The following is a 21,817-nucleotide window of genomic DNA, read 5'->3' on the forward strand; positions in this document are numbered from 1 at the left end:
TTCTTCTAGGAAAACCTATGAATATGTATGTAAAATATAGTATCTAAACAGTACTCAGCATGCACAATTTAGGAGGAGATATCCCCTCATGCATCTGGCTGAATAAAGAATGCTTGCTTCTTAATGCTACACTAGTGTTAAGGAGTTTTTATTTTTCCTGATTTTTGGTAACACTTTCAGCAGGATTCACACCCAAATCTAATAGACGAAGTAGTGATATGAACTCCTGTGATGGTAGACTAGAGGGGCCACAAGAAATGGTCTAGGTCAAGCACAGAGATAGGGAAAGGCACCACAGGCTGAGGAGATGCACCCAGACCCTGTGTTTGATGCCATTATATCCACAGCTGTCTATTACTTCGACCCTAGGCAGGAATCTTCAGACTAAATTATAAATCAAAGTGGTTCTATTATCAGCTAAATTAAGTTTCCAAGGCCTCAGCTCTGACATGTCTATGACAGAAAAACAAGTGGCTGACACATATTGGGCCAGCTTGGCACCTCTTGCTCTTCTTAAATAATGTACCAACCACCAAAGTTCTTTAAAAAATTCTGGGTCTAACACTTGAAATTCTGCTATGTGTTTTGCCAGGGAAAACTGTGCATGTTTATGTCTGTAACTGTCTTAGTAAAAAACATCTCACAGAATAACTTGGATCAGCCACCAGTGGCTACCTAAGCCTCATGAAATAATTCCACTATTTTCAGTGATCTGTACCTGTTTTGTTGGCTTGTTTCCTTTTTTTTTTTGTTTTGGTCTTCCTCTGAAGGCAACCAGGATACTACTGATGACATTGGTGACTGTCATTTAGGCAGTGACAAGAATGGCTAGTGACTTCCTAGGCAACAGGATCCAGCACCAAATTCTGAATACATTTTATTTCATTAACTATGCTCATTAGTTAGGAATAATATGGCTACTGTGTACTCCAAAACTCTGGACTGGCTGGTAAGAAGCTTAAATCCACAGTCCCATGGCACACACTCACTGTTCAGGCAAACGCAGCAAAAAAGACACACCTAATAAGATGTGAACCTACCAGCTATTTTAAGCACATACTCTAACATCGTTTGCTCCCATCAAACTCATTCCAAAGCTCCCCCTTCCTGCAGATTCAAAAAACTGTTTTTATCTACAACTGAGTACAGATTGATTGTACTCCTTCTTACAAGCTACTGTGACCGTCCAACAGATGTGCTCATGTCTTCAGGTATTTTATAGCTATTAGTTTAAAATCCTGTTTATTCTGGAGAATGTTGTCAAAGTACTATTTTATATAGCTTTCCTGAGTACATGGGGACTTGCATGCATTCAATACATTTGGTACAAAGTAGACAGGTTCACAGACAATGTATGTGGGCTACATAGGCTACCTAGGGTGACAATGTGCCATTAAGAACTAATGTTCTACCTACAGCTGTAGAGAATATGCCTTGTCTCTTATTTAGAAGATGATTCTTTCTGTGGTCTTGCATATGAGATCTAAAATGCCCACAATCCAGTTTCTAGCAAGTTATATATAAACACACACACATAAATACATATAAACATGCAGATGTCCCCCCACCATGATCTCTATACTGATCCTAATCTGCTACTTCAGATTTTAAGGGAGTGATGAAACAGTGCAGTTTCACTGGGCTTGGAAAATGGAAATATCAAGTGTAGTTTGCATGGCTAAAATCTATCCTCATGAAAAAAAAAATCTCTTTGTGGAAATCCAAAATACTTACTACAGAGAAACCACATAAAAACCGTAATAAAGCACGTCAGTGTGTTGAAAATACAACTTCCTGGCTTTGTGCCATGGAACTTCATGGGAAATTCTGAGCTGGCTTGTCATTTTGATCAGAATTCACTCTAAATCAGAGAGGAAACTTTCACAATGCTGTGTTGTGCTATCTAATCTTGCCTTTAGAGAAAAATCAATCATCAGTCCCTTCCAATTACTACTCTTGGAATGTGCAACAATTGCTTCTTTTCATTCACTGTTCTGAATACCTTGTGTACCATATTCAGTACATATTTCACTTGCTTCATTATTAACTTGCAGGTCATGTTTCATCAAGGAGAAGTAGCTCATTTTAGAAACATTCAAGAAAAGTTGGACAGGATGAATGCAACACTTACTCACGGGCAAGACAAATAAATCCCCATACAGATAGCTGTCCTGTGGAGTTAAAGATGCCTTCATAATTTCTGCTAATTTGTAACAAAATGTGTTATCTCACACATCAAAATCACATGGCTATAATGGTGCCCAAGACTTACATTTGCCTCCCCTCTCAAGGACACCTCCAGGGGCCAAATAAAATGAAAACTATTTGACTCAATCTCATTATTTGTTTTTAAGTATTTCAACTTACTGAACTTCGACAAATTAAGACAAATTTTGGTTCTGCTCACTATTTTAAAACTCTTAATTCTAGATATAATGAACCTGCCAGGGTTTAAAACAAGACACTCTGGATTTATTCACACAAGAGCTTCAGAAGGCACTGGAAAATGGAATTAGGTGATCACATTTCTTGAAATCCGACTTTGTATAAAAACAGAGCTGAAATCCATACTATTTCACAAAAAGCCTTCAAAATTAACTATATGTGAAGAATTCCACAGCTGGAAGTTTATGGGTTTGGAGGAGCAGAGTTTAAGGGTGAAGTATTAGAGCTGGACTGTTGTTTCCTGCTGCAGAGGAGGATTTTATCTCCAATTCAGCAGCAACATTTTGGCTTGCTTCCAACTGCATATTTCCACAGCAACCTGCTTAGACTCAGGAAATGCTTTAAGCTTCCCAAACACTGAGGCATTGAGCATGGACCCCCCTGCAGATTCCTCTTCCCTGTCCAAATAGCCAAACCTGACTAGTTTCAACCCGTGCTGTGCTCTCTCTGTGAACAGACACTACACTCCTAAGCATAAAAGGTAACAGAGTAAATTCTGAAGAAAACATGGGAAAAAAAGTCAGATGGATTAATGTACATGCTAGGGTTGATCTTAATGATCCTGCTCTTCTCAGCAAGAATTTACATTTCAGTAAAATAGTGCTGAATTAGAAGAGAAGCATTTTAAACTGATTTTAAGGATTACATGCTAACTTTAATCTATGCACAAAGTAAAGAGGTTAATTAATTACCTTTCAAAGTTTTCCTGTATGTTTCCCTCTCCTGAAACACTTTATTTCATCAATTTTTTTTCTGCTTGTCTTTGTCACCCATCACCAGCTTCCCATGGATAATGCGCCTCTCTTACCAACAAAGATTAAAAAGGGAGACATAATCCACAAAAATTTGACATGCTCTTGAAAGAGGGAATACAAGCACATTACAGAATTAATCTGCTCACAGAGAATGACGGATTTGAATTCCCCTATTTAACATACAAAATGAAGGGGAAAACTTCCAACTGTTTTAAAAACTAGAGGCATATTGCTTCCAGCTGCTACTAATCCTCCTCCCCTGTAGTAAGCCCATCAAGCAGGATGAAACAATACAGTATTTTGACACTGGATACTGAACAGCTGCACCCCAAAGGCAGTGAACTACAGCAGCAGAGCTAAGCTGCATCAGGAATCAAGAATGAGGATCAAATTTTGAGTTTCTGGGCAGCCTGCATGACAGTGCTTCTGAGAACAGAACAAGAGTACAAATATTTGGTTTTGCTTGAATTTATTTTCTTGTAGACCCTGAAACTATGCAATTTCATCTCTCTGTGCTCCCTCTCTCCCTTGCTGCCCTGAGTGGTACTCACAGGCACACACCTCTGACACTGGCCCTAGGCAATCATCTGTGTAACACATGAAAAAAACCTGCAGTTACAGTTTTTGATCCGATACAGAAGCTATTCACAAAGGAGTCCCAGACTTTTTTAACCCTCCTAACTGCATGCAGCACTTCAATTAAAAAGTCTAATTCATTTTTTAAAATTTAAATCCAAATTCTTCCTCACAACTTTAGAGAAAGAGACTCCATCACTTAAAATATTTAGAATCTATTTTTGCCGTAAACATACTAATAGCAAACCATTTGACTTGAAGCAGACTGTGAAGGGGGTTCTTAAAAATAGTTTGAGAACTCCAGAACCCCACCACTCCCACACCTTTTCTAATAATACTTTAAAAGTTATCAGGAAGGTTATGAATTACTCTCCCAAAGATAACACAACTGCATCAAACGCACTTTTACTTTACTAGGGAACTGCCAGAGCAAAATACAGCTAGGGTATGAGAGCTGAATTTTCCATTAATCCCATTTTCTCTTTGGCTAGACACCCAAAGTTTGGATTCACAGTGTATTTAGATTTCCGGCTCCACATACTGCGAAGCAGTTAGTGGACAGGATTAACTCATTAGGTTGTTCAGCTATCATCAATCACTCCCCAGGTTTCACCCTCTTTCTTAATACAATCAGACAAATCCTCCTGCTGAATTCAAGGTCAGTGTTTTCAAGTGCTTTGGCACACACTTGACCAACAGTTCAACACCTCAACTGTCATCAGCTATAGAGCATACAACCAAAAAATGCTAAGGCAAGGACAAGACCATCTACAAGACTGACCAAGGACTTGTTTAAAGACATTATTTTTTAAACTGTTCACCCTTGTTATTTTGAGATGAGTCCCTGTCTGGTAGCACCTTCAGCTGATGTTACCTCCATGCTTGCTGCCTGCTCCTTTCAGAATTATTGGCTATTGTAGGACATATATAGGATATATACTCAACAGAGGATGCACTTCAGTCTTTTAAGCAGTACCTTCAAAACTTACTTTTACTGGACTCATGTCACCTTTCAGGTCTGGTGCTCTCCCCCTGACACAGGAAATGTATCAGTAATTTAAATGTCCTGGGAGCTGACTATAAGCAACACAAGCACAAAATGCAAGTTTTTCTGGTCCCAAAGTCACTGTTAACATTTTTGCCCCTTAGAGTTCTGCAGCTGAAGTCCACTTTGTATCTTCTGCATTCCACATTTTGGCAGCTATAGAGACCTTTCTGCTGTTGTGTGTGGTCCTCCTCATACCCTTCCACAACCGCAGATACCTGCAGAACCAAGCTGCCAGCCTGATATACACACAGCTCAAAAGCATATCATTTTACTGGGGTACTTTTCAGACAGGATTACATTTGTACAAGGCTCACCTTCAAAGCAGGAAAGCTTGGCTCCAAAGCCAAATGTGAAACCCTATCTTTGGTGCACTACCCAAACGCACACCGCAAGACAGCAAACATGACCTGCAGCCAGTCCATGTACTCACCTCACCTCAGTTCTGAGCCACAGACTCCAGTTTCCTAAAAGAAGCTGCATCCCAACCTATAACTTGCTAACCTGTCTCCTAATGAGTTCAAGCCTCTCACTACCCTCACTGTGGTCAGAGGTCATAACATGCAAGTCACACTCAGGCCAAATAACATCCTCTACCAATTTAACACAGACTAACTTCATTTTCCACGAATTACTATATTGCAAAATACACAGAAACTCTTCACATAACTATCCTGAAGTTACCCCATGACACTTTTATCTAAGTAAAGGATTTTAACTTTTACTTGGCATACACAGTAAAAGCAAGAGAGTTTTGCACCACAGGATGGAGAAAAAAGTTCAATAATGATGATGATGATAAAGAACTAAGACGATGATCACTTTTCCATGGTTACCAAATATGCAGGTTTCTCCTCAGAAGGAAATTTACTGAAAATACGTAATTTAATCATGTTAGCCATGTTGGTATAACTCCCAGTGAGGTCAAATAACCTGAAAGACTCAGCAGTGTAACAATGTTTTTTCCATCTAGGAAGTGTTTAAGACGCCAGAGATATATAAAACAATGTACTGCTTTCCCCCAGTCTTTTTGCAAATTCTCTTCCTCTGGAGGTCACTGACCAGCTATTGTGGTATTGAAAACAGGTGTCAGAGATATAGAGTCATTAAATTCCATTCAATCTGCAATCTGAATGTACAAGTTTACACCCACCAATAGCCATCACATCCAAAGCAGACAATTCAGAATTTCTAGAGTGCTAACTTCATGCTATTCAACAATCCTCACAAGATCCTTCACCAAACACTTCAACAGTTCAACAAACAAAACAAAAAATCATAACTATCCTATCTTTAAGCTCCATGTTGTCATGATGAAGTACCCTAATGTGCATCACTTGAAGGGACACTTCATCCTCCTCCTGCAGGATCTGTCAACAGCTACAATTTTTGACAACCAAATAACTTCCATGTGATTTGCTTAAGTATCTTTATGTATGTATCTATCCATCGACAGGTATGCACATGGGGAGCTTGTGCAAACTGTCTGACTGCTGTCGCAGCTCTTGCACACTGAGCACGCTCCCAGCTCCAAAGCTGGACTGCACATGGGCATATCTGTATTTCCTCCAGGACAACTACAATGATTTTGACACAGCTGGCAAAGTTTGTGGTATCGCACTCACCCTGGGTGGGACAGTCTGCAGGGCTGTGATGTAGTTCTCCAGAGCAATGCGTCGACGGTCATTCAGCATGGCTTCCACTCGTGCCATGTGAGTCTCCACAAGCTGCTGTCTTTCATTTGCTGCTTCTTGTTCCAGTGATTCCACTTTCTCCTGGAAATGCTGAAAAAGACACCAATCACAACAGAAACAGAGAAGACATCAGCATAGACCAGCATATGTGAACACCTCCGTCTGCAAAGCACCAAAATCCTTCCCCATTGTTAATGTAGTTTGGCTCCCAGAAATTCTGCACTGCACACACCTTTTACTGATTTCAGTGTGAACTGCAGTGCCCTGTATTCAGGATTTTATTAATCTAATAAAAATGTTCCTGACATGTCTAGCACAACCGCCTTCGTTTGCCCCGAGACAGAGATTCAGCACCACAGAAATTGTGCCTGGGGGAGGGTGAAGTTTGGCAAGTGTACACCCCTGCCATTGAGAGCCATCAACACAACTTCATGAGCAAATCTACACAGGGAGAAAAAAATGTCCAGCCTGAACGGAGTAACTATAATTTCTTGTAAACTGGCTGCCAGGAAGAAAAATTGAGCCCAAACTTATTCCAGTAAAGGAAAAGATTGACTGAATAAAATGCACAGAGAGTAAAGCTGTGGGACCTAATGTGCAAACCAATCTAGTTCTGAATGCTTCCTTTTTATAGTTGTGCATTGAAAACATTCCAGCAGTGTTGAATAATACCTGACAGTGGGATTCAAGGAGTGTCTGGCTTGTCAGAATTTTTGAATTATAATACATTTTGGATAAAATAATTTTTGGCTAAGGGCTTCTTTCAGACAAAACTGATGGCAATTCCTTCCTTAGATCACATTTTCCATCTCTGCTTTGAGCTTAGATCCTGCAGTTTGTATTAGTTTGTCATGGCCTAAATTTTGATAGGAGCCTGTGGGAACTGAGTTTTCAGTTCTCACTGAAGGTAAATCTAAATTCAAGTGGAATTCTACCTCTCCATGCAGTCAGGAGCAATGTCCTGCACTGCTGTTCCAGGGATTGGCTGCAAAGTACAGAGACACCCAGCAGCCACTAACAGCAGGAAACAAACACAGCAAGAGAAAAAAAGAGCAGAGAATAACATTAAATCTCCATAAAGTAGACTATAAAATTACATCACACCCAGCTCCCTATGCATCTTAATTGGGGCCCCAGCCGGTAAGGTTGCATTTTCCTTTACCTGGATAACAGCTTTCTTGTCAGCCTTTGGCAAGTTCTTTGCTTGGCGTTCTGCCTCTTCCCACTCTCTCATGACCTAATGAACAAAACAACGAGTGTGACTTTCCTATTTTCCTCTCTTGTCCCAGGGCTTAGCTGCAGCCAAGCACTACAGCTCCAAGAGTCATATTTTTACATTACTCTCCTCCTTTTATCTCTAGAAAAAAAGGCAGTTACAACATTTAATGAAGGTAGGATCCTGTTATTAAATTAAACAAAGACAGTACTTGTGTGTCCAAACACTGCCAAGCTCTCATAACTTCACTGTGAAGGAACACAGCTGTTAACCAGCCCTCAAGCAAGGGAAGTGGAGATCTCCATGGGTGAACACACCAACCCTTTTTCATCTCAGACAGAAAGAAAACCAATTCTTCCTATCCTTGGACAAAACGAGTGAATTTCAACTCATTCCAATTGGATCATGCCACCTTTTCTGGCACCATAAAACCTTTTAATTTATTCAGATTGCATCTCTGGCCTGAGTAGGGCAGATCAAAAATTACACATAATTCATGCTAGTCCAACTATTTGTTCAGAAACAGGGGCTGTAGAAACACTCCAAGAACTGAATATATATCTCAAGTACAACACTGTCAGAAAAATAACATAGGAGATCTTTCAGTGTAATTTCTTTCAGCAATGGGAGAAGCCTCCTCCCCCTGTAATACAGAGCAGTATTTCAATAGTCAGGGAGTAGGTTACTCTTAACTTGTTGTCCATGAGATCTGAAACCTTCCTGTGGTCTTACCTAGGGCCTTCAGTCATTTCACACCTAGACAGCAATCTCCTCAGGTAACACCTTTTATATAGGAACAATTGTTCCCACAGAATGAAATGCACACAAATAAGTCACTATTTACGTGCAGCACTAGCACAATAAGAAACCTATAAGCAATTACTCACAGTGTGCATTTCCTTTCCTTCCCTTCTCAATAAAATGCACACTTTCACACCATTTAATAGAAATAGTCAAGGCAATTTTTAAAAAAGCTCAGAGTCCACATGGACAACTGAAATTTTACCAAGACCAATAACAAAGGCAGGAGAAGTAAGACCTGCTGTGACTCACGTTTGCACGTTGAGCCTCCAGCACTCACCTCCTGTCTCAGGCTTCCCAGTTTTTCCACACACCACACCAGACATTGCTAATCAGGCTCTTTGATGAACAGACTGGAAAGTGCTGATGGTGCCTCAGGGTACCTGGTTGAGCCTGTGCCTTTAAAAAAAAATATCCAGCAGAGGCACCTGGGCATTCCCACCTGGCCCAAATGTATATTAATCCACGAGATTCTATACTTCCCGGTGTGGTGGCAGTGGGTGGCGGGGGACTCTCACCACCAAGACGACCAGATAGAGGGGAACACCAAGATGATGCTGGGACCCCTGCCACTCTCTCCCTGTCTACCCACCCCCACCACACAACTCTTTTTCTATTTCTTTCTTTCTCTCTTTTCTCTTTCTTTCTCTTTGCCTCTTTTACTATTAAATTAAATATATCAAATTTTTTGGCACCAACATCTAACCTCGTTTGGTTTTAATCATGTTTTTTGGATATAATTCAAAACTTTCTGGGTCCCATCCATTTTATTCACAGAGGCTTAGTTTCCTTTGGTCTTCTTTGTTAAACTAGTTCGTAACACACCCCCAAAGAGGTCCCCAGACCCTGCACCAGAGCACTGCACATGATATTACATGATGTAACAGATCCATAGTCTTGCAAGGGACAGTGTCCAACTGGTCCCCCTCAGGGAGGTACATGTGTGGTCCCACCTGCCCAAACGTGATTAATCCATTGGATTCTATACTTTTCAGCGCGGGACTCTCACCACCAAGAAGACCAGATGGAGGAGAGCAAGGAGACATCCTTGGGACCCATGGAGGGGGTGATATGCTTCGACTTCATCTCTGTCACTGTCCCTGACCCTCCCCCCTCTTTTTTTTCTATTTCTTTCTTTTCTTTTCTCTTTCCCTCTTTTAAATAAAATATATCAATTTTTTGGTATCAACATCTAACCTCTTTTGGGTTTTATCTCATTTTGGGGAATATTCGAACCAATATTGGAACAAATATTCATGGTTCTTTCTGCTTTATTCACAGAGAGCTCTCTTTGCTCCTCTGTGATTAGAGTGGATTGCAACAGAATATGAACTTACAGAAGGCCCAGAAATTATGGCATTAACCCAAGTCATAAACTACAATGATGTGCTCAAGACTGAACATTGGCCAAGGTTGACAACTTCATGATTTTCTTCTCCCCCTTCTCCCTTTCCATCTTAAAACCACATCTCTGACATCTGCCTAATTTTCTGATTCTGAAAGAGCAGTTATGGATCTTCAGAACAAGAGTTCCTTTGCCATCTTTATCCCCCAAACTAACCCTTTGCTAATCCACACAACAAAAATAAGTACTGTGAGTAATGTGATGAGGGGACTTTTGGCTAGACTACATCTGTCTCTGTCCCTTTTATTTCATTAAGTCTTTTAAGGCTTGGAAGGCAGGATGATAAACTGACATACTATACAGCTAGTTGGGAGGGATGTAAATTAGTGGCCTCGGAGTTCAGCTCTGGTGCCACAATACTGAAAGGTTTTGAAAAAAAACCCAGAATTACACGGCTGTTTGCAGAAACAATGTAAGACTGCTGTGCCCTCAGTGACGATTCTTGTAACTGAGAAGACTTCAATGGTTGAGAGCATCTGTGTGTATGTGCTAACCAACTGAAGATACAGCTATCCATGGGCCATGCTACCACCCACAGGGAACTCCTGTTCCCACCAAAGATCACTTCAGGGAATCGTGAGTGAGAAATATGCTACAGCACTACAGAGGTCCCCAAAAAGCAAGGAGAAAAAATTCCCCAGTTACGCATGTGCAGAAAAAGGCTGAACTTGGCCTCTGCACTTGTAAACCTATTCTCCTCTGTTGACAGCACAGACCTATGAAAAACATAAGAGATTCATGGGTATCAGACACTGAAATATTGTAATTTATGACTTAAACATTTTTTTAAAGGATTTTAAAAACTGTATTACAAAAGCTGCAGAGAAGACTACCCTACCCTGACTGAGGCCTTACACTGCTTGCTGATGAAGATAAGATAAAGTAACAACTCAGGGCTGGGGACATTCACAAAGCACAAGCTTAACACCTCCAAGGTGGAGACCACAGTCCCAGGGCTATCAGCTGCCAGGCTGGAACAGACCCTCACACCAAAGGGTGGAGGGAGGAGAAGCTTTGGGTATCTTGGAAAAACCTCTGGTCAGAGGCCCAGTGACTGCCCATCCTCCACTGTGCAGAAGAGCCCAGCTGAGGGGTCCTCACCGGAGGGGGAGTGGAAGCTTATCCACAGCAGAAGGGGGTGACATGGCCCATCAAAGGGGCCCCCCTCAAAAGGGTCCCCAGACCCTGCACCAGAGATGATGCAGCAGACCCTCAGTGTTGCAAGGGACAGTGTGTCAAGCTAGTCCCTGCAAGGGGAGACACATGGGCGTTCCCACCTGGCCCAAAGTGTGTATTAATCCACAGGATTCTGTACTCTGTGATGTGTGGCAGCATGTGGTGGCGTGTGGCAGCATGGGCACAGTGGCCACAGTGGCGACCACCAGCAAACCAGATGGAGGGGAGCAACGAGATGTTGTTGTGGCCCTCGGATGGGGGATATACTTCCACCTAACCCCTGTCACCACTCCCTGTCCCCCCACCCCCCCCCGCACACTTCTTCCTTGCTTCCTCTTCCTTTTTTTTTTTCTTTCTTTCTTTCATTTCTTTCTTTTTCTCTTTCTTTCTTTTTCTCTCTTTCTTTCTTTCTTTTTCTCTTTCCTTTTCTTTGCCTCTTTTACCTATAAAATAAAATACATCAATTTTTTGGCATCAACATCTAACCTCATTTGGTTTTAATCTCTATTCTGGGAATATTTAGAACCTTCTACGTTCTTTCTGGTTTATGCACAGAGACTTAGCTTTCTTTGCTTTTCAGAGTTTAAACCAGATCGTTAACAATGGGTCTTCAAGGATTGGAGGTTTTGTACAGGGAAAACAGCTTCTGAATGAGATATAAACAGCAAGCCATTTCAAATTCAAACGTCTTCAAAACTCAGGCCTTAGTGCCTGGCAGATGCCTTTTGAAATTGGGCTGTAGGGGACAGCAAGAGGGAAAGAGACAGTATGGAAAATGTCACTCATTATTAAGAGATGCTAAGTACAAAAATTTCATTATGTATTGAAAGCAGCAGAATTCACTCCCATTTTTTTACACTGGGGCACAAAAGCATATCTGCAAGAGAAGAATTTATGGCAGACATTTGGGTTAGCACAATCAGGCCAGCAGAGGTACTTGTCTGACCTTAGTGAGGTCACAGTCATGCCAAAAAGGTGCCTATCTTTGACAATGGCTTTTGTTCCACACTTAAGTCTTGACCCTTTTTCTGGTAATAACATTATTAAACCTCTCCAAAGAGTCCTGACTACAACTGAGGGGCGTAATCCTATTAACCGGACAGTTTTAAGGAAGGAAACAGGCTTCCCACACACAGTAGTAGACATGGTAGAATCTAGGGAATACATCAACCAGTATTATTTAACATCTTTGTTGAGGACATGGACAGTAGGACTGATAGCAATCTCAGCTAGGTGACACCAAGCTCAGTGATGTGACTGATACTCTAGAGGGAAGGGATGTCATTCAGAGGAACCTGGACAGGCTTGAGAGGCAGGCCTGGGAAAACCTCATGTTCAACAGGGCCATATGTCAGCTGGGCAATGAATGGACTGAGAGATGCCCTGGGAAAAGGACCTGAGTGTCCTGGTGGATGAAAAACCAAACATGAGCTGGCCATGTGTGCTCAGAGCTCAGGAAGCTCAGTGTATCCTGCATCCAAAGGACCATGGACAGCAGGTTGAGGAAGGGATTCTGTTGCTCTGCTCTGGTGAGATGCCACCTGCAGTGCTGCATCCAGCTCTGGGGCCCAACACAAGAAGCACATCAACCTACTTGAGTGGGTGTAGAGGAGGACTGTGAGGATGATAAAGGATTGGAGCACCTCCTCTGTGAGGCCAGGGTGGGAGATTTGGGGTTCTTCAGTCTGGAGATGAGAAGACTTCAAGGACACCTTATAGCAGTCCTCCATTGTGTAAGGGGGGCCTTCAAGAAGACAGAAGTGGGACTTTTCACAAGGGCATGTAGTGATAAGGAGGAATGGTTCTAAACTGAAAGAGAGTAGGTTTAGATTAAATATTAGGAAGAAATTCTTTACTGTGAGGGTGGTGAGGCCCTGGCACAGGCTGCCCAGAGAAGTTGCGGATGTCTCATCCCTGGAAATGTTCAAGGCCAGCCTGGATGGGATTTTGAGCAATCTGATGTAGTGGAAGGTGCCCCTGCCCATGGCAGGGAGATGGAACTAAACTATCTTTAAGGGCCCTTCCAACTCAAACCATTCTGTGATTCTATAGCATCACTGGAACTAAAAATCAGCTGAAGACATATCCAGGATGTTGGAACGAGTGGCATGGAATGATTAAAAAAAAAAAAAAAAAATCTTGAATGGAACACCTGTTCAGGCCTGTTCAAGCTGATTGAGAACTGCAGTATTTTCAGGTGTTTGCTTTGGAAATAAACTTCCAAGAAGCAAAACTATTCTAGGACACAAGGTATCATTAAGTTCCTATCATAAGTATTCTACATGCTACAATTCCAAAAATATTGTAGGCAGCCAGAGGAAGAGCAAATTTCAGACATAAGGATGTCACAAGATGTCTGAGGAGAGAAATGTATAAATATACTGCTCCCTTGAGTAAGGTTCAGTATCTGGTTCATCAGGCTATTTAGCAGCAACTAATTATATAAGGGAGCTGTACAGGTGTTAACAAACTGAAAATAGGAAGAGAAAAAGGAGAATTGTACCAAAACAAGAACCAAGAACCACGGCACCTTGCAATCAGTTAGCATAACCTCTCCCTGTTATCTTTTGGAGAACAACAAACATTTAGAGGTTACGCATGCATCACTGAATGGCTACCCCTGTTTCCATGGGAATGCAGTTTTCCTGCTTTGGCTGTATTAACGATTCTTGGGAAAAGCTTAACATTTTGTGTTAACGTAATTCTCCTTACAGTACTTCCTAGGCAACTTTATAAGCTCTGTTGCTTCAGGTGTGGTGCAGGAAAACTTTCATGATCTGTAGTCTAAAGGGATGGACACTTTAGAGCACAAGGGACTAAAAGAGTCTGAACCAGAGGTGCAACAGGTCATTACAGAGACAGACTTCTCTAGTAAAAGTCTTTCATGAGCTGTGAACTATGATGTGACATAACCACTGACAGAATCTTGGTCTCTGCTCATGTGAACATCTTTATACAAGAGAAAAATAAACATGAGTTGTCAGAATTTCATGGTAAATGAAGGGAAATCTCAGAAAGAGGATATGCAGAATATTTACATTTTCCCTGATGACATGTTTTTAAATATTTCACTTCAGTATAATTTTTTTAGTGATAAACTTCCTTACTCCTCAGATGATTACATTTTGCATGTCAACTAGAATGCATCTGATTTTTTACTAGTTAATTGGCTATTGCAAAGTAAGGTGTGCACCAAATCAAATACTATTTTAAAACTAGCCTTTTAATTAAAATTAGCCTTTAAATAAATATCTGTGTTTTGCGAACAAACCAATCTATTTCAGAGTATGACATTTATCAAGATTAAAGAATTACTTGATCATTTTTCCTTTTTTTAATAGAAGAAAAATGGGCATTTCTGCTCTTTATAAGCCTCCATTTTTCAGCTTTGAAAGAACTGGACTTTGAATAAAAAAAATGTTTGGTGCAGCTGGAAGACTTGGCTAGTGACTCTCACTTGTTACCTTTTATTTTACCGAGAAAAGCATTGACAGCAAAGGCTTGCTAAGCTAATTTATTCAGCATTGTTTTTAACTTAACAAGTAATAGTTTCAGATTCATTTTCAGCTACATATATATTTAAGTTTATATTAAAAACATACCTGATGTTAAAGAAAATGTAAAAAGCAATTTTAAAATCAACTGCCAGAAAAGGAAATCAGTGGTGTTGGACATAGATGTTCATGTGAGAAAACACAGAATGGTGAACTAGCTGCCTTTTCTACTTGCCCCTAGTATCTACTATCTTTTAAACATTTGACAAGTTAACATGGAGAGGCTATTTCAATACTGTAAAAATCATAACTTAAGTTTCTAAAAATTAGCTTTGCCTTCTACAAGTAAACTCTGATCTTGAAAGCTCTGCAGGGGGTCTGTGTACTTCAAGACGTATGTCCTTTAAGATGCGATTTCATAAGCAGCTTAGGCAACTTAATGATTAATTTTTTTTTTAATGTACCTATCATGCTGCTGTTTACCAGGGCCGACTTAATTTGCTGAACTGGCTACAGCTGGTTTTTGACTTGATTGACTGCAGTGTCACAGGACTGACATTGCAGGAGATGGGCAGCTGACCTACCTCACCCCCTGTCCTCTCATTAGTGCTGATAGGAAGGATGGCTAGGAATGTGCTAATGAGGGCACCAGCTCCAGCTTCAGTCAAACCTCTGAACCACAGCCTTCAGTTGTGAGGGCCCTCCAAATGCTCATGTTAAAACAGAAAATACACAGTTCACCCCAATACTGCCCTTAATTACTCAGCTTGACCTTTACATACTGGGATTTTGGAGACAAACATGGAACCACAGCAAGAATCTGAAGACTATGCCAAGGAAATCTGCTTTGACTGTGCTTTCCTTTCAGGAAATCCACCTCAACAGCATTTTTTACAAAAAGGTTATTTCAAGAGGAAGGACTGTTGGGGTGGTGACTGTATTATCCACTAACACTCTACATGCCTAGCCAAGGCAGGGTTTCTCCTCTGCTAGGCAGGCTGTGTGCCTTTTTTATTCTCCAGACTCCCTGCCCATTAAATTGGCTCTATTTTCTCTGTTTAGAAAGGAGACAGCTTATTTGTGCTTCAACACTTCCCAGGCAGATGAGGAGCACCTATCTTCCTCTATCTATGACATGTCACATTCTCAGTATGTGGCTTACACCAATCAGATGAGTGCTTCAGGTAAGATGCCCTGCCCAATTTATTAGAAAAGTGCCAGGCACAGCTACGGTGCCAATAGACAGGGACTTACACTAAGAGCTTAATTTCATATTCATTCACAATTTTATTTTCATTTTTGGAATAACATTTTAGCACAGAGCTAAAGGCTAATGTATCAGTAACAGACAGACACACTGAAATCCCATCAGGGGATAATGAAAAAAATACAGTAAATTAGCTACATGGGTATATGAAGTGCATCTGAATTATACTACATTCATTTTCTGTCATTGTTTCATTCTCAAAAAATATGCATCACGGACTTTCCTTTAAACCTCTTATATTTTTTCTTTGCTGTTACTAAGGCAGAAACTCTGACCATTTTTTATTGGCATTACCATTATAAACCCTGCTTCTCAGAGAGTGGGTAACTCATCTCTCACTGGATTAAAACCAGTGTACAGTTTCAGGCTACACGAATCTGTTTGGTTGAAGGGAAAGAAAAGAGTTGATTCAGTTTGGATTTTCAGTTCAAAAGCACCATTTTTACCTCTTGACTTTAGATGCATATCATGTTACCTTGAGGCTCAAGACCATTAGATGAACAGATGTGATTTCACATTACCCCAGGGCACACACAGAAAACCTCAACACAAACCATTTCCCCCTCAGCTGCCCCAAGGGAAGGATAACAGCGGCCAAGTTCTTGACTTTGAAACACAATCTTACAAAACAAACATTCTTTCACAAAGATGAGAGACATCTTTTAGTTTTTTCTTTTCTTTTAACCCTTCTAGTAACTGTATCGACTTATGATTGCAGTGGTGACACAACCGCAAATGTGTGTCAGTCAGCTGAATTCTTAGACAAGAGTCAGAAAGGCAGTAAATGGTGTGTTTACGCACTGCAAATTGGCAGGGCACCTGGATGAAGCCTTGGGAAAGAAGAAGATGAAGGATCACTTATCACTTGACAGACAAACTCACACATTTAGGAATAAAGAAATCTCCCCTTACCTGAGACATTCTTTCACGATGCTTAGCTTCAAGCCTCTCCTTAGCTTTCTGGAAATGTGCATGTTCATTCTCATCTCCAGGTGTCTCCAAATATTTGTCAACAGCATCAGGAGTGCTAGCAGCTGTGGTAGGGACTGATGTAAAATTTAGAGGCGGAGAGAGGGAAAGGAGGGAGAAGAAAAGCAGAATTTCTACTTTAGTATGGGAAAAATTTAGATGGACTAATAAAGAAGCATCTGTTCTAATTTCCATCGGAATGCAGCCATCTATTTAGCCTCAGAGGAAGACACAGAAACAGGGTTTAGATGAACATGTTACACACAGCAAATACGTATAAAGACATCAGGATTTCTTCTCCCTCCCTCACCCCGTTTTATAAACCAGGAGAAACTCAGCAGAGTGGACAAAATAATTTTCTTGAAACAGGTTAGAAACTGCTGCCAAAAGAAAAATTTCAAGTATGAAAAAAACCCTGGTAACGAATAAAGTCCATAAGCCAGCAAAAAGCCCCTTGCAAAGTTACATGCTTTGTACGTAAGTTTATTTTTAAAAGGTAAATTGTAACACATAAGTGTGAATGCAAATCCATTTTAAAGTACTTATGGACCCCACAGTACCTAATGAAATACCTCAAATTCCTCCCTTAGTGACAGTTTGGCTTCACAGATAGTTACTTTATTTGTAACAACTTTGATTAAAAAAACTCCTCACAAAGGCTGGAAATAATCAGCAAGCTTGCACTAATTGCCAGCCATTGCTGTTGGGTAACTAGGAAATAGCTGTGACATTGGTAGTGCATTTGGGGTAATTCAAGCAAAGTGAGCAAGAATTCCCTCACTATGCAGTGATATCCAACCCCTACTTTGCACAGACTGCTTCTGTTTTCCTTTAATATGTTAGAATTTAAGTAGTTGGTATGGCATCAAACGACAGGCAGCTTGAAAGAGTTTAGTGAAATCCCTCAGAGACTCCTTGGAGAGAAAAAAACCCCACCCAACAAAACATACCATACTCCTATTATTACTGATCCATTACCTTAATTAAAGGTGATACTTGCCATCTAAACTAGGGTTTAAGTTGAATTTTCTCATATAAAAAGCCTCCTGTGTAAGAACTTCAAGATACATTTCCTACCCGTGCACAGCTAGAACCTGGCAATCAGGCCTTCCATGAATGCAACTTCCTTTTCACCAACCCTGACAAATACAATTTTGCCTTGCTGATATCCATTCGAAATTCATCCATTAATGGCTCAGATCACGTCTCTCTGAGTTCTTTGATGCACTTCATGACTGGGAGCAGGTCCCCAAAGCAAAACTTCCTCAAGCATCTTTGCAATACTCTGCTGCAAGGTTATTCTCTTTCAACTTATCATAAGTTTAAATATTTACAAGAGGAAAAAAATGTTAAATTCTTCACGTGTTGCATCAAATGAGAACAAATCCAAGACAGAAGTATTTTCATGAGCATGACTTCTGCCAAGGTTGTAAACAAGAGTCATCAAGTTCCAGAGAGTAAAAAGAACCAAAACAAAAAATGCTGTGGTTAGATCCAGCAAAACAAGTTACAGTAAACATTGCTTACAACAATACCTTATATTAATAAAATTCTTAGTGTTTGAAATTAGTAGTAGTCTTACTCTGGGATATGAAAACGTTTGCATTATTTCCTTTTTGAATCCTAAACTTCACCCACTTACTTATTAAAAGGTCCAGTACATATGTGGTTCAAAGGTGAAATAAAAGTGCAAATGTATATAGACTAAAAAACTGTGAAAACAGGAATTAGTCACTTGCATCCTACAACTAAAGGTTGTAGTCAAAATTAACAATTTGAATAGATGATATTATAAGTCACAGTTCTTTAATGTCTTAGACACTGGAAGTTGGCATGCAAGTGCCAAAACATTTTACTTCTTGCTAACAAGGGACATGTCAACATCCTAAACAAGCAAACAATGGATAAAGGAAATGACTGGCAACAGAAGTACAATCTTGTAAGCTGCTGCTGTAAAAGGTACAGATCTTTATTCACAATACACCTCTGAAGAAAAATTAAAGTGGACAGTAACTGCCACTTAAAAATCACCAGAAGATTTAGCAAATATGGAAGTTCAGTATTTAGTCTAGAGAATAAACACTACTGTACCTAAATTCACCCAAAAACCTGCGATAGTGCTTTAAAATGACCAAAAATAAAACCACATGTGTCAACATTTAAACTTCCTACTAAGTTTCAGGGTTTATGGCAAGGAAGGAGGGAACTGACAACATTGAACCCTGCTGGTTCCCTCTGTTGTGAGCCACAGAAATTCAGTACTATCATAAAAAACCCCACAACTATTTATAAAAGGTCATTTTAATGATATGTCAAAATTTTCAAAAACTGACTGTGCCACCAGAATACAACTCACTCCCACTTTGAATGAGGAACAAACGAAAACACGGTATTATTGTCTTGAGGTGATTTTATGATAATACTGTATTTCCCTATTGACTGCTTTATGCCCAGAAATGGGACCCCCGGCTTTAAACTGGGTCCAGGAGAGGAGGGAGAGAAGCCGAGTGAATTCTTCAGTGCAGTTTGTGTTCAAGGACTCACACACACTCCCCCGCGTTCTCACCGCTGCAGAACTGAGGGAGCACCTTCGTGCTTTTAGCCAGCCTGTTAGCTGAGGCAAGAAATGTTCCCATACTGGCACACTGAAATCCTCCGGAACTTCTTCTTTTTCTTCTGGAACTGTTCAGCTTAGCTGCAATCCGAGAACCAGATCACCGGACCCTGTGAACTGGCAAGGAGGCTGCGGGGACACTGCATCCTGGCCTCGGAACTCGGGAGGGGCCAAGCCAGCTACAGAAAAGAACTTTGAATCCAGCAGCTTCCTCCACATTGAGGAGGTTTAATATTTTAAGTTACTCATTTTTTCTGCGTGCCATGCAGGCACTCTGCTTGTTAAAGAAATAGTATTTTTCACTTTCATCCAAGAAATTCCTTTTGTATCTGTGGGGGAGGGAGTGCTGAAACCTGCCTTCTTACGAGGAGATGTTCATTACAGGACATTTCCTCCTAAACTTGTCTCAAACCGAGACAGTCATGAATTCCGCTCAGCTCTGATGGCTGCAGGAGCTGCTGGGAGAGCTGTCTGAGAAACGAAGCACACTTAAGAGAATGGATTTTCCCAGCTTTTAAGTCCCCAAGTTACGAATTAAGCAATTAATGTATTTCAAAATAGTACTCACTTAAAAAAATACATTTCCTGTAGCTTTAAGGATGTTTAAAATGCAACAATTAAGAGACAAGTAAAAAAATTAGTACAACAAATTACTTTTCAGTATGATAACAAGACAAAAATCTTTCCTTTGATGACAGCAATAGGTTTGCTTATTCTTGTCAATATATACTCATTCTGAGGCCATTAAATCCAAATTAACCCCCTGACAGATTCTGTGACTTCAAAGGAGCCATTATGGACAGACACAGTAGAAGTTTGAATCATTATATTGAACAGAAACCACAGACAGTACTGAACATTCTTAATAAAAATCAGTAGAGACTGAGCATGTTGTCTGACAGGCTGAAGGAATTGGTAACATCATCCTCAAAGCCTACTACTTCTAAAGCAATTATGTATCTATTTCCATGGAGTCGGATGATACATGAAAAAAAAATATTACAGCAATAGCTCCTACCCAACAGTTAAATCATTCAGTCAGACGGCAGAGCACCAGTCAAATCCACTGAACATGGAGGCAGTCTAAGGCTTTGCACAAAAGGACAGACCAAACTTTCCAGATCAAGGCAAAGAGACTCAGCAAGAAAGCAGAATAAAACATGCTTTTTAAGAAAAAATGTTCAGGATAGTAGTATTCCGATTTTGCAGTATATGGGTATTTGTGACAACAGGACTTCCTCACATTTTGATTCAGTCCAGTTCCAATTCATTACCAGAAAACCTGACTCACATCCCACACTTTCACCCTTTGCCCACTACACAACTGAAACCCAATGCTATCCACTATTTCGTATTACTCTGTACAATCTAACTAGTTGTCTTGGTTTTGAAAGACAGGTGTCTGCTAAGGAAGGCAGAAGCCTCCCTTGAAGTGGCAGATGTAACCCCTTTCCCTCTGAGTTATTATAATTTTGAAAATCAAGGGCTTTTAGGCAAAGATGTGGGAAATAGGAGTAACAGTTCTTTACTATTATATGTATAACCAGTCAAACAAAACAACAACAACTATGGCAGTAACAGCAAACAATCACAAACCCAGTCCCAGCCTTCTCAGCTGTCGGGCCCTTTCCCCTCGGGTGCAGTTCCGCTCACAGCCGGCAGGGGCGCTGGCGGCTCCCGGTGGGCAGGGCAGGTGCGATGGTTCCCCCGCGGCTGCAGGGGGCGCTCCGGAGCGAGCTCGGGAAGCACGCGGCACTGGTGCCTTAGGATCCCGGGAAGGGATGGAACAAAGGCTTCACAAACCCCCGGGCAGCCGATCCCGGGCTCTCGGGAACAGCAGGCTGGAACGGCAGGCTGGAGCGGCAGGGACGAACACAAATCCCGGGTGGCAGACGAGATGTATCCAGATGGGAAAACCCCACAGAGGCCCAGGCAAGCAGGGCGAGCACGGCTACAGCGTAGCGAAAGCTCGAAGCAGCAGCGAGGCAGGGCAGGAAAAGCGGCTTTGGGATCCCGGCATTGTTTCCAGCAGAAAAGGAAAAAAAACGGCCGAGAAGGGGAACCAGCAGCTCCTTTCTCCGCAGCTCCTCTCTCTGGACGCTGAGAGCGAACTGAACCCACACCCAGGTGAAACAAAAAGGTGGCCAGGCCCTTTTGTCTTTTCTTAAGTACCCGGCGATTTATCGTCTTAGTAACTGAATGGGGGAAAATTCCTTTAACAGGAAAAAAACTAGGTCTCTTAAAAACCCCAACACTAGTTTATCCTGAAAAGCAAACTATAGCTAGACAAAGGAAAGATGTGCTTTAGCATCCATCTTGCCTCCTGCCTAATAGAGGCTTGATTTTTGTTTTAATAGGAC

General features: G+C 41.0%; 1 protein-coding gene across 4 annotated transcripts in view; it reads right to left on the reverse strand.

The window, feature by feature from the left end:
• LOC121661230 (amyloid beta precursor protein) overlaps positions 1–21,817 on the reverse strand; it is a 202,329-nt gene that overhangs the window by 51,210 nt on the left and 129,302 nt on the right. For all 4 annotated transcript variants that reach the window (XM_042021192.1, XM_042021191.1, XM_042021190.1 and 1 more), the window contains 3 exons: positions 16,787–16,920; positions 7,678–7,752; positions 6,447–6,605 (listed from right to left, as the gene is read on the reverse strand). In XM_042021192.1, coding sequence (XP_041877126.1) covers positions 6,447–6,605; positions 7,678–7,752; positions 16,787–16,920 — 368 coding nt within the window. The remainder of the gene's footprint in view (positions 1–6,446; positions 6,606–7,677; positions 7,753–16,786; positions 16,921–21,817) is intronic.

This window comes from Corvus kubaryi, unplaced genomic scaffold (assembly GCF_017639235.1).
Source record: "Corvus kubaryi isolate FWS band 111438036 unplaced genomic scaffold, C.kubaryi_AGA036_p1.0 37127, whole genome shotgun sequence".
NCBI classification, from domain to species: domain Eukaryota; kingdom Metazoa; phylum Chordata; class Aves; order Passeriformes; family Corvidae; genus Corvus; species Corvus kubaryi.